Source organism: Lynx canadensis, chromosome E3 (assembly GCF_007474595.2).
Source record: "Lynx canadensis isolate LIC74 chromosome E3, mLynCan4.pri.v2, whole genome shotgun sequence".
Classification (NCBI taxonomy): Eukaryota; Metazoa; Chordata; class Mammalia; order Carnivora; family Felidae; genus Lynx; species Lynx canadensis.
This window is the reverse complement of record NC_044318.1, coordinates 10,291,601-10,304,933: the sequence shown is the minus strand read 5'-3', so window position 1 is coordinate 10,304,933 and position 13,333 is coordinate 10,291,601. Positions and strand designations below refer to the sequence as shown.

Below are 13,333 nucleotides of genomic sequence, written 5' to 3'. Positions count from 1 at the left end.
ATCATGGCCTTCTGCTCGCTGCTGCCCACAACAGGCCCAGTGGAGTCGAAGATGTTCTACCTGGACATCAGGACAGAGTCTCTTCTCTTCAGATCCCGCACGAGGCTTGGCGTTAGCAGAGGCCCTCTTTACTGCTACGTGCCAAGGCCCTGCCCAAGAACACTAACAGAGAGGACACAGGGCCAAGGGCAGAGCGAGGACCTCCCGAGAGAACCCGGGTCCTGAAGAGAGGGACCAGTCACATCAACATAAAATTGCCCTGTTGATCCAAGCTAGTTTGGTTCGGGTTCCTACAGCCAAAAGCTTAGTGACATTGGTTAAGATTATCATGCGTCAGTTCACAGACAGGGAAAGGGAGACGTGAGGATGTGCGAGGTGGCCCAGCCAGGGGAAGGGTCGCTGTGCTGCTTCCCCAGCCAAGGGTCAGACACAGCCCTGGCACGCCAGCCATCACTACGACACATCACACAGCATCCTGCTTTTCGTCCTCCCACGGGAAGGTACACCAGGTACACCCACCACCTCTTCCATTTTCAATAGACGAGGAACCAGAGGCTCCGAAGTGCAAAGGGAATGGCTCCATCACACAACCAGCTACACGTTCTTGTTCGCACACCAAACGTCCAGAACAGGAGGTAAAGGTGTGACCAAGAGTAATAGTGGGGCTGGTGCTGACGGAACACAGGAAGACAAGGCCTTGAGCAGGGCTCCGTCAACCCACCGGGTTCTCCTCAGGACATGGCCTCCACAGTCATGACCAGATGCGCGTCTCTTCACGGACCTAACAGGTTCATGGTTAAGGCAGCGATTTTACTTAGGTATGGAGGAAACACAACTCACTCCAATCCGCTATTATCCAAAAAAAGAAGCCTGGTCAGATAGGGCTCGGGATTGTTAACAGAGAAGACCAGTTACAAAGAGGCCCAAGTAACAGAAGGAACGTATTAGTTCATGTAACTGCCAAGTCCAGAAGAACGACAGCTTCCGGAAAGGCTGGATCCAGGAGCTCGAGGTCTATCATTAGAACCTGCCAGGTTGTCTCCATTTTTCACTATGTTGTTGCCATTTGGGGTCAGGATCTTCCCACATAGCAGCAAAGACTGCACCCAACAACTCCTGGCTTATAGTATAACCTTCTCAAGAAGGCCCTCAAGAAGACCTCATCAACCTGGCTACATGACCTTCTGTGAGCCAATCACAGTGACCAGGAAACAGAACAAGCCGGCTGCCCAGACCTGGTCCACCTACCCTGCTCTGGAACCCAGCTGGGCAGTGGTAGGGTAGTTTCCACCGAATCACACACAATGGGAACGAAGAACCACACCCACCAAGAAAGACTGGGATAGGGTCTACCCCAGGGGGTGAAAGAATCTTGGTGGAAATGGAGGGCAGCCTCCAAACTGACCCCCAACGACCCCTGCCTCGTGGTCATCACATTCATGTGTAGACTCCTCCCACACTCAACCAGGGTTGACCTTTGGGACCACAGAGAACAGTGAACCTGATAGGGTCTCACTCCCAACATTAGGTTGCAAGAGACACCGTGGCTTCCGGGTGGGGGAGGTGCTCTCACTCTCTGCTTACTCACTCCGGGAAGCCAGCTGCTGTGTTGTGAGCAGTTCTACTCGAGAGGCCCTTGTGGCAGGAACACAGGCCTCTCACCAGCGGCCACACCAGTGAGCTCAGAAGCGGACCCCCGAGTCCCAGCCAAGCCATCAGAGGACTGCAGCCTTGTGATCGACTCTGACGGACCACCTCCCAGCTGAGCCATTCGCAGATTCCCAACCCACGAGAATTGTAGAGGACCCTGGTTTTGCGTTTTAAACGGCCAAGCTTAGAAATAATTTTTTACACAGCAAAAGCTACCTAATAAAATGAGCCTAAACAGAAAACAGGCCAGCAAGCGTCCAACAACCCAGGTCACTTGCTTCTCTCCCAGGCAGTTCTCACGGAAAGGTCTTCTTCCTGTGAACACCTGTCTCATCACTTGAGCATTCTTAATTCAGTAGGAAGGAAGGCAATCATTTAGGGAAGGAGATTCACATGCCCTGACGTGCTGCTGACGGTAAATACGTCCACCTCAGGACTGAGCAGCGGCTTGGGGCCCTAAAAGCACTGGGCTGGTTTAATGACCTTGTTCTTGGCTGAGCCACGACAGCACCAAGGAAAGCCATTAATTTTGAGCAAAAAGGAATGTGATAAAATGCTGGATTTGTTCTGGGGTTTTTCACTTGTGCAACCACACTCAGAGCCAGTAAAACACACATCCACACGAACACCCTGAGTACTCCAATATATACAGCAGAAATAATTTCACTTCTTAGGGTCTGAAAGAGCCTAGCATTTAATTCTTTCTGCACCACTGCCATTAAAATTTAGGTTTTGATTAGGTAAGGTTTCTTAGTAATATAATTATTGTACTAAAGAAAAATGATGGTAACATTTACTGAGCATTTATGAGGCACATTTACTGAGCCGACATATGGGTTCTCATTTAATCCTGCAACAACGGTGAGGTACAGGATTTTCTTATCCTCATCTGACAGCTAAGAAAACAAAGAATTTAAGGAGCACCTGGGTGGCTCAGTCAGTTAAGAGTTTGACCTTGAAGGGAGTCTGGGTGGCTCAGTTAAGCATCCAACTTCGGCTCAGGTCACCATCTGGTGGTTTGTGGGTTTGGGCCCCACATCGGGCTCTGTGCTGACGGCTCAGAGCCTGGAGCCTGCTTCGGATTCTGTGACTCCCTCTGTCTGCTCCTCCCCCACTCTCTCTCTCTCTCTCAAAGATAAATAAACATAAAAAAAAAAAAAAAAAGAGTCTGACTCTTGAATTCAGCTCAAGTGATGATCCCAGGACTATAGGATCGAATCCCATGTTGGGCTCTGCACTGAGCATGGAACCTACTTAAGATCCTCCCTTCCTCTCTCCTTCCTTTCCTTCCATTCACACCCTCTCTTTTAAAAAAAAAAAAATGTTTTTTAGTGTTTATTTATTTCCGAGGCAGAGAGAGACAGAGCATGAGTGGGGGAGGGGCAGAGGGAGAGGGAGACACAGAACCCAAAGCAGGCTCCAGGCTCCGAACCGTCAGCAGAGAGCCCAATGCGGGGCTTGAACTCACGAACCAAGAGATCATGACCTGAGCAAAAGTCAGTCGCTCAACCGACTGAGTCACCCAGGTGCCCCCACTCACACCCTCTCTTAAGTGAGGGGAAAATAAAAGCTTTTCTTTTCCACTCATGGGCTAAAATTCTCCCCAGAATTATCAGGTCCTGAAACACACTTAACTGTAAAATACACCTAACCGCTTGTGTCTAGGGCCTCACGTCCTTTCAAATACAATCATTTTGTCCTTTCTGTTGCATATGACCATCCTAGTTCGCAAACGAGGAAATGCACACTCATTCCCACTAAGAAACCACCCAGAAACACACAATCTGCAAGCGATGCAGCGGGGACTCCAGGCTAAGCCGACTCCTGGCACAATCCAAGAACGACCGAGAACAGAAGTCTGTCTGTGGCTCAGAACCAGAGTCTCTATAGACGCCAACCTTTATTGTAAGCAAGCACAATGATACCACGGTTTCCTGGCGTGGCCAGGCTAAATGGTGGTCCAGGGGAGAAAACCTAGGACTGGACTCATCATAGTCCTTTAACTGTCGGATGCTCTTGAGAGGTCACTGTAAAACATGAGGACGTTCTAATTAAAGTTAGATACGGGATCATGGCACCACCTCTCGAGGACATGTATGTAACAACTCCATTAGTGCCACATCACCCAGCAGCACCAGGGCAGTAAATGCTGCTATCGGTTACCGAGCTCTGGACTCCCCTACATACCCAGACAACCCCCCTCCTGGTCTTATTTTTAATGTTTATTTATTTTGAGAGAGAGACAGAGAGAGCACGCACGCACAAGCAGGGAAGGGGCAGAGAGAGCATGGGGAGAGAGAACCCCGAGCAGGCTCTGGGCTGTCAGGGCAGAGCCCGATGCAGGGCTCAAATTCAGGAACCGAACATGACCCGGAGCTGAAATCAAGAATCGGCCGCTCAACCGACTGACCCACCCACGTGCCCCTGGTCTTATTTTCAAGTAGCTTTAAAGAACCACCAATGAACTGCTTATCTTACCTACAAAAGGCAACAAACCCAAACTCAAATGTCCAACAAATGGGAGTTATTTTAACGTGGGACATTAACTCAATGAAAGGCCACATCCGGGCATGTAAGTCATTAACATGAAATGGAAGTGGTTCAGAGAAGCAGACTGACAAAGTGGAGTACCTAACGATCTTTGCACGTGGACAAATTCAGGAAAATCCACATTTTTATTCGACTGGAGATTGAGTTTTCTTTAATGAAATATAAACTAAATCACAGCCAAGGAAATAAAATGGCTCTTTAACAAGAAGAGGCTTAACCTTACTCTTCATTAGGAAAACGCAGATGAAAATTCTGTCAGGGCCACTTTTTCCCGGTGATGTTGTCGGGGACCCACAGGGGGGACGCGGCCCCTTCGGGCCCAAACGGGCCGCAGCAGGCCTCTTGGCTGCTGTTCCAGAGTACACGTTGGCCCAGCCTCCGAGGAGAGGGGACAGGTGCCCTCCACTCACCTTAGAAAACTACGGCACCTGGACCCAGCAATTCTACTTCTGGTAGTTTTTCCAATAAATATAGTCATTGGAGAATCAAGTCACAAACGCAAATCACTGTGGCATTACTACAAACACCATTATCAGCAAAGGGTCACAAACCACCTCCAATGGCTGGCAGTCGGCACGCGGGTCGGATGAACTCTGGCGCAGACCGAGAAATGTCACAAGCTTTCACACAGCCGGCAGGCCCCCGTGCACCCACACAGAACAAGCTCCGTGAGGCCAAGTCAGTGCACTGTACAATACACGACCACTTTTCATGAAGGGGGGAGGGAGGAGGGAGGAGGAGGTGAAAAGAAGAAACGAAGTGGCCACATGGAGCGAAGGAGCGTCTCTAGAATCGCTCCCACGGCCCGCCTCCAGGGGGGGCCAGAGGGGCGGCTGGGGATCACTTAGCCCTACCTACTGCCCCTCGCGTTTTGAACCATGGGCACACACATCATTCGGTACTTATGCAAAAAGTTACATGAAGGTTTCAAACGCGCTGATTTCCGTTGGTTTTTTCCTTTTCTTTTTTTTTTTTTTTTCATTCCAAGCGCCAGTGAAGGCCGTGCCTGGGTTCTTACCCGGCCGCCGCCCACGCCCGCCTCTCGGGCCCTCCGCCCCCCTACCTTGCCAGCGCCTGGACCTTCGTGACGTGCCGCTCTTCCTGCTCGGCCACCTTCTTTTTCAACACGTCAACCTCCTGCCGGAGCGCAGCGGAATGCTCCATCTCACCGTCGAGCAGGTTCCGCAAAGACCTGGGAAGAGGGGGCCCGATCCGTTCAGATGCCCTCGGCAGAGTCCACTGGGCCAGAACACAGATGTTTACGCAAGTCCTAACCCCTCCGTTTTCTCCAGGGGCCCCCGCAAACTGGAATCTCGCATCAGGGTATTTACAGAGATCCCAAACTCGGCTTAAGGGCCTCAGAGTAAGGAGGAGGACGTGGCCCGGGATCTGTGTCCCCGACAGCCCGTAGGAGGGGCCCATCAAGGGGAGACAAAGAGTTCAGAGAATCCCAGGCAAGCCCCTTTCAAGGCATCCCACCCAAAGGGCGGCACGTTAAGGGAGACCATTTTGTGACAGTCACTCCAGAAAAGAGACACGAGCGGGTACCAGGACAGGCCACACGCGTCCTCTGAGACATCCGTGAGGAATACCGACAGAGGCCCACCCTCAACTCCAAAGTTGCCCCAACGTACGCTGTAACCCTGCCCCCTGCCATCTCCAGGTGAAAAAGACAGATACAACGTTCTACAGAGCGGTCTAGTTAGACATCACGTGGATCCCGTTTCACACTATGTCTGGGAGCTCGCCCTCCAAAATACGTCCATTTGTTGGTCACCCTTGGTCTTGCAAAGCAAACAAGATGGCAGCTCTTCCAGAAATAACCACAGGTTGCCGCCGAGGATTGAGCCACACATGGTTCTGATGGTCTCGTGGACCTCAAATGGCTTTTTCTGGCAAACATGTACTGACTTTGGGGCACCTAACATCCTAAATCTGTACACATGCCAGCTGATACCAGGATAGACGCACAGGGATGGCGGTGAGCTTGGCACGCACCCAGCCCTGTCGCTCATTCAACTCTGAGGCCTGTGTTCCTTCAGGGTTTTGAGAAAATTCCCTTCCTGGGGCCCGGAACCCCCCAACACAAACATGGTGTGGTTTTTGTTTTTGTTTTCTGGAAAGGAGAAATTAACAGACAGGGACTATTTTTCTTCATAAGGTAAGACAAAACCTATGGCTTCTTGCAAGAGAACAGTTCCAGCTGCAGCAAGGAAAAACAATGCTCTAATGTCTACAAGCCCCTCCTTTTAAAGCCCCTCCTTTTAAAGCCCCTCCTTATTTTAGTTGGAGAATCGTGCTGTCTAAAGATCTCTTTTTTAAAAAATTATCTTTTGTTTTTAGAAATCATGCTTGTTTGCTTTTATGGGTTTCCATCCAGGATGGGGAAGAAGCTTGGGAAGCAGGGCCCAAGAGGAGGTTTAAAAAGGACAGTCCGTGATGGGTTGGCACCACGGACACCGAATTCCTACTCTGAGGGAAAGAGTGAGAAAGCCCCAGGAACCCGCACGTGCAGGCTCACGTGGGCACCTGGCCGAACTCCCCAGGACGCAACACTGTCAGGCTCATAGAAGCCTCACCGACAACTGCGGGCAAATCCTTCCACCCACCGCCCTGTAGCCAAGACAAGGTCCTGGTGGTTGAGAAGTTCACGTTCAAGGCAGCCAGATGGCAACGACGTGGCCATCTACCATTGGTTTCAACGGGAAACCACACACGAACAGAGCCCTGCTCCTTTCTCCGTCTGCAGGGGGCCTTACTCTGATCAAGCGGCCGGATCCCAGCCTGCCCTGGGTACCCCCAATTCGAGAAAACTAAGTGTCTGAATGCTCGGAACACGGAAAGATAGGCTCTCAGTATGAAGATCATTCTAAAGACTGCTCTAGGGGGGGAAGGAGGAAGACTTCGAGGAGGGGAGAACGTTCTCAAGCGGACCTTGGTGATGGCTGTGTATGTCCGCAAACACCGAAAACCACACAACTGTACCCTTTAAGTGGGTCGATGATGTAATGTGTGAATTGTATCCCAGAGGCTCTTTTACAAGAGAAATTTTTTAAAAGACTGCTTTACCCAATTCTTAGTTTGTTCCAAGGTAGAGCCCGGATCGTAAGGTTTTCATCCCCTGCCAACAGTAAAGTGGCTCATCTCATACTAAAAGGAACCACCGATCACAATTCTGTCACCCAAGCACGCTTCCCTCCGTCTGGGACCCCCCACGTTCCCCAGGTGGGACGTCGGAGAGACGACCCTCCAGGCCTGACGGTCAGGCTACCTGTTCTCTTCCTCCAGCTCGTCTTTCCGGGTCATCATGGCCACGATGGCTTGGCGCAGTTCGTCTGAGGGAAGAAAGCACGGTTGACATTAACCAGCAGACCCTGCGTGTTACAGCCGTCCCCTCACAGACATGCATCCAGTGCTATGGAGGGCAAGCTGTCTAGACGAGCTCCCCTCTTCCCTTTCAAGATTAATTCCTGTACAGTCTGCAAGACCCAACGGGCCCAAGCTGATCACTTCTCAGCCCCACGAAAACGGGAGGGCAGGGCCACATGAGGAGACTGGAGGGCTCCCCTCGGTCGGCTGCTACGGGACGAGACGGCCTTGCAGCTCCTAAACTCGCTGTTCCGAGTCCCTGCTACTGGACAACATCCGCTCTGAACAAGGATCCCCCCCACCCCCAGTTACAGCTGTTTATCAACAGAGGAGAAAGAGCCGATTGAGAGACATAGGGCTCCACGCAGACCTACAAATACTTACCCAAGTTTACGAAGAGATCTGGTCTATTCCTACACGGCTCTCTATAGTTCGTACACAGGCGACAGTGTAAAGGGGTTGCCTGTCCAGTGCACAGTCCGTAATTATTTATGGGGGCTACTCTTCTGGACACCTTCAACTTAAGAAAGCATGGCTAGAACACCATGCTTTTAGATTAGCCTCCGAGTTTCTGATCTGCAAACGTAACTGTTGTCTCAACCCATCCTCACGTCAAAGACGTCGTTCACCTATCCCTCAGATCTCAAGACCCAGACCTTCTGGATTTGTTTTGTTTTTCAACCCCTGACAAACCTTGTGAATGGTTTCCCCCCTTGGGACTGGCTGCTAGGAAGCTCCCAGCCAAAACTGCCCATCGGGGAAGTGCTCACATCCGTGTGGCAACCACAATGTGCCCTAACCCTCCCCCGCCCATCTTCTCCAACCTGTATCTCCACCTCGGGCCAAAGTACTCACAACCTGTGGCACGTTGCAGAGGCTATCTTAAGACGCTACTTCAAATCCTCTTTTGGAAAGAGATAGGAGTTTTGGTTTCTTCCTTTTAGTTAAAATTGAAATCCTTCGACTTGCCAAGCTCTAGTTCAGGGCCCTTGGCACTATCTCATTTAATTCTTTATGCACATCTAAGAAATGCACGTCACCATCCCTGCTCCCGGGGTATGAAGAAACTGCAGGAGTGGAAAGAGAAGTTGGGGGAGGGAGGGGGAGACCAACAGGTGGGTCCTCTGGGTCCCCTCATACTCATAATGCCCAGGGAGAAAGACGCCCACCAAAGACCCAGAGGCAAGAAATGGGGCCACAGGACTAATGCTGTCCTCAGGCTGCAGGAGGGAAAAGGATATTCCACGGTCCGGGGCTCAGGGCAAGAAAAGGAAGGAAAGGTATTAGAGAGGCTCCTCCTCAGCTCTAGAGGCTGCTCCATTTGGATGAGGTGGCAACAAAGAAAGAGACCGTCCTGTCTCTAAAAGCAGAGCAGTCCCCTGGGCACCACATGGACACAAGTAGGCGGTCATCACCCTGACTCCCCCATCAAGCTTCTGACGGTACGAAACCTGTGCATTGTACTGGGACAAAGTGGACCCTGTGGGGTGTCAGTGAGGAGGGAGGTCTGAGGTGTCCCTGTCCTGGGTCACTGAGGGGTCAGTGCGGAAGACCCCAAACGATCACTGGGTCGACACGTAGGCACTGAGCCCGTACGAGGTACAAGCACTCTTCTTGGTGAAGGGCAAGTGACCAGAACAGACCCACGTCTCTGCCTGCAGGAGGGCTCCTCTCTAGCAGGGGAGACAATCCAGCCAACAGGCACACAGCACCGAGGGTGGTCAGGGATGCCAAGAGGAAAGGAAAGCAAGGCCAAGGGCAAATGAGGGGACAGCAGTGTCACTGCACACGAAGTGCTCCGGAAAGGCCCCTCCGAGCAGAGCCGGCCATGCTGCTACATGGAGGAAAAACATGCCACATGGCAAAGAGCACATGCAAAGGCCCGGAGACCGGTGTGAGCTTGGTCACTGAGCCAGGGGGGCAGGGGCACTCCTCCAAGGGACGGGGGTGGGGAGACGGAAGAAGCAGCACACCAGGAGGGCCGAATCCAGCAGAAAGAGACCCTGCCAGAGTCCGGGGGCATGGAGGAAAGATGCAGCACGCCGCCCTGAGTTCTAGAAACTTCCCTTCTGGAGGACTGGATGAGAATGCCAGTATCCCCGGCAAAGCATTTGAGGCCCACGACCTCACCAGGGCCACAGAGCAACTTCATGGGTCCCTATCTTCCAGTCCTCTTACAGACACGCCAATGAGACGAAGGAGATTCAATGCCAAGAGCAGCGAATTCAAATCCAGATCTAATTCCAAACTCTGTGTTCGACCCCAGGGAACAGTTAACTGTTACAAGTCACGTGCATAGATGTAAGAACTTGGATTTTATCGACGCCTCACAGGGACATTAATCCATCTTACAATGGAAGTGCACACTTGGCAGGTTACGTCACACAAGCACACACATGTGAACGTCAGAGCCCTGCCCTGGGAGACGGGAACCAGCACGCAAAGCAGATAAAGCCGAGGAGCGTGTACCTGCCTCAGCTGTGCCCTGCCTGGAGTTACAACAGCCCAGAGCTCACATATTCGTTCATTCATTCATCGGTCAGCACCTACTGGGCATCCAGTAGGCACAAGATACCTTCCGAAGAAGAGAGCCAGGCTCCCAACTGAACTAAGGAAGAAATGTCTTTAAAGGAGAATCTCTTAATGGAGAACAACACACATTCGCATATGCCCATCATGAAATGGTCTACAGGACTTTGTCTTCTGAACTTAACCAAGTGTCTACACTCCTGGCTCTCAGCCTCCTACCAGTGTCTCAGTGTCTCTGAGCCTTTCCCTTGTGTACAAGCAGCAAAAACAGCACCCACCTTCCCCAATTCCCTGGGGTGCTAGGATGTTCAGAGGAGCAAGGAGATGGGCAGGCCCTCAGTCGAGGCACCGACTCTTACACACTGCAGCAGGTGCATTCAGAACTCAGAAATCATCATGTTAAAAAAAAAATTATCTGGGAGTGCCTGGGAGTCTCAGTCGGTTAAGCGTCCAACTTCAGCTCAGGTCATGATCTCACAGCCCGAGAGTTCAAGCCCCGCGTCGGGCTCTATGCTGACAGCTCAGAGCCTGGAGCCTCCTTCAGATTCTGTGTCTCCCCCTCTCTCTACCCCTCCCCTGCTTGCACCCTGTCTCTGTCTCAAAAATAATAAAAATTTTTTAATGCTTTTATTTAATTATCTGAAAAAGCTCAAGAAAGAAAAAAAGCCACACATAAGCATAACCCAGTAATTTGTTCCATGATGTCATAGCCATGATAGGGGGCACCTGGGTGGCTCAATCGGTTAAGCATGATGTCATAGCCATGAAAGGGGGGGGGGGGAAAGACTTATTAAGACCAGGATAAGATCTGTCTTTCTCTTCAAGATGCCCAGCACAAGTGGCGAGCAGCTGTGGACTGTGGACACAGACCTGGGAATCATTCCTTTACTCCAACGACTGCTTGAATCCTGAATCTTCCTACAAAGCTGCCTTCCTGCTGAGGTTTTCTACTGGTCTCAGCTTTCTTACAGGGACAAAGGAAGAAGATATTCATTTGCAGGGAGTTGCCAGGAGGCTGCAAGAGTGAAATTTTTTTCTTCAATAGACTTTTTAAAACCATCTCAGGTTCACAGCAGATTGCAAAGTACAGAGATTTTCCAGGCACCCTCTGCCCCCCTCCACAATCCCAGCCTCCCCCACTGTCAGCATCCCCACCACAGAGGGGCATTTGTTATGCTTCATGAACTCGCACAGACACATCATAACTACCCAAAGGGGACTTGTAGATCACAGGAGTTTGGAACATTGTAGGGACATGTATCCACCGTTATAGTAACACACAACATAGTTTTACTGCCCGGCCAAATCCCTTGGGCTCCGCCCATTTATCCCTTTCTCCCCGAACCCCCGCTGAAATCTTCCGTGAATCAGAGACTCTCCACTCGACCCATCAGCCTTCCATTCGGAAGTTGCACATCACACACAGGTGGGACTGATGCTAACAAACCACTTGCTCTGGATCTAAGCCGAACTCTGTCGGGCCCATGTGCAGAGCAGGGCCTCCCCACCGCCAGAGTGCTCAGCACAGGGTGCCCCCGACTGCTCAGTCCACCGGCTCTGCTCGCCTCTGCAGGAAGGAGCCCTTCACCACCCAGAAACATGATCCTTATGCTGAGCGGTTTGCATCAGGCCCCTCCTGGTGTCACCAGGCATCGCCAGCCTCTGTACCTGGCCTCACCTGCACGGACAGCAGCCTCTGACCAGGTTTCCTGAGAGACCCTCTCGATTTTAACTATTTTGACCCTACCCGTGAACTGGTTCATGGATTTCATGGACGGAACCTGTCTTTTCTCAAGTTCATGCCCAACTTCCAGTCTGATAAAACCCAACTCCTTTATTCGGGTCCAGACAAAAAGGTGTCATGTCCAGGAAGCCCTCTGTGATTTCCCTAACCCTCAACAAGTTGCAGAGTGTGCAGTAAGTAACCACCTGTCTCCTGTACTTAACTCACAACTCCTTATAGACATACAACATGTCAGGCATTTTGGGTCCCCAGAGGCCCAACAAGTCGGGTGCTTGGTCAAGGTTCACGGAAAAGGAGTGATCCAGAGAGACTATTCATATGCAACGACAATACCCCTGAAACTAACAAGAGTAATAGCGGCTACGTGATGAGTACTTTCTACGTGCAAAATGTCAGCACCTGACAAGCCTTGTTTCAGTTTTCACAGCCACCTAATGAGGGCGCTGAGTACAGAGCAGAAACCCAAACCGGAACAAGGCCTGTAGGGTCTCAACTCACCTTCCCCACCCTAAGGCCAAGAACTATGGAAAATGCCCTTGGCAGGACCAAGAGCTGGAGAGGAGGTGCTTTTGTGGGGCGTGGGGAGTGGCAAGATGGTCAGGAATAGGTTCTAGCAGCTTCCACTCCAATAAGAGGAGTACCCAAGAAGAGCTGTTGTCAACAGGCTCCTGAGCTGAGAAGATCGGAGTTCAAACCCCAGCTCAGCCCCTAATTGCCTGGTAAACTTAAGTTGGGCTTGCATCTGTGTAAAATGCAGAATGGTGACTGCACCACACTCCCTGGAGACTGGCTCCAAGACTCACGGGAGTTCCCCGCCTGGTGGACACACGGCGGTCAATGCAGAGAAGTGGTTCAGGATCCCGAATTCTAGAGCGTACGACCGGGTTCAAATTCTGACTCTGCAGTCAGGTGACTCTGACCAAGTTACCCACCCTCTCTGAACACCAATTCCCTTATCTACAAAATGGGATCTCAATGGGCACCAGCTCATACAAATGCCATGAGAACTCAATAAGGTAATATGTAAATTAGGTGCTTAGAAAATGCTCAGCACCCCCTCCCCCACTCACGCTCTCTCAAAAAAATAAACAAACATTTTTTAAAAAAAAGAAAAGAAAATGCTCAGCAAATAGAAAACATACGACGCATTATTTATCCCTATAATTAGTGCCTTTTCCTTCAACAGCAGGGGACAGAAAGACAAGGACAAGGTAGTGGAGACTGCCCAAGTAGGAGTTGGTACAATTGAGCACATTTTCAGGAGTTAGGAGATTTCACTGAGTTCCTGTATACCTCGACCTTGGGAAATAAAAGATTTTTTTTTTAAGTGGTCTATGCCCTAAAGCAGCAGACTAGATAATAGAATTTTCTAAAGTGTCAAACAAGATCACTGTGGGCCACGTGGGAAATCAAATCCAGAGAGGGAGGGGTCACTTAGAGGAGGCTGAGTGTCCGGGTTCTGGGGACATACGACGTGCAGGATCCCAGATA

At 50.9% G+C, this 13,333-nt stretch overlaps 1 protein-coding gene across 8 annotated transcripts in view; it reads right to left on the bottom strand.

The window, feature by feature from the left end:
* SNX29 (sorting nexin 29) overlaps positions 1-13,333 on the bottom strand; it is a 501,802-nt gene that overhangs the window by 372,004 nt on the left and 116,465 nt on the right. For all 8 annotated transcript variants that reach the window (XR_003965611.1, XR_003965609.1, XM_030300939.1 and 5 more), the window contains 2 exons: positions 7,472-7,535; positions 5,264-5,392 (listed from right to left, as the gene is read on the bottom strand). Coding sequence is in view for 6 of the 8 variants with exons in the window: in XM_030300939.1 (XP_030156799.1) it covers positions 5,264-5,392; positions 7,472-7,535 (193 nt within the window). In the remaining 2 variants the exon portion in view is untranslated. The remainder of the gene's footprint in view (positions 1-5,263; positions 5,393-7,471; positions 7,536-13,333) is intronic.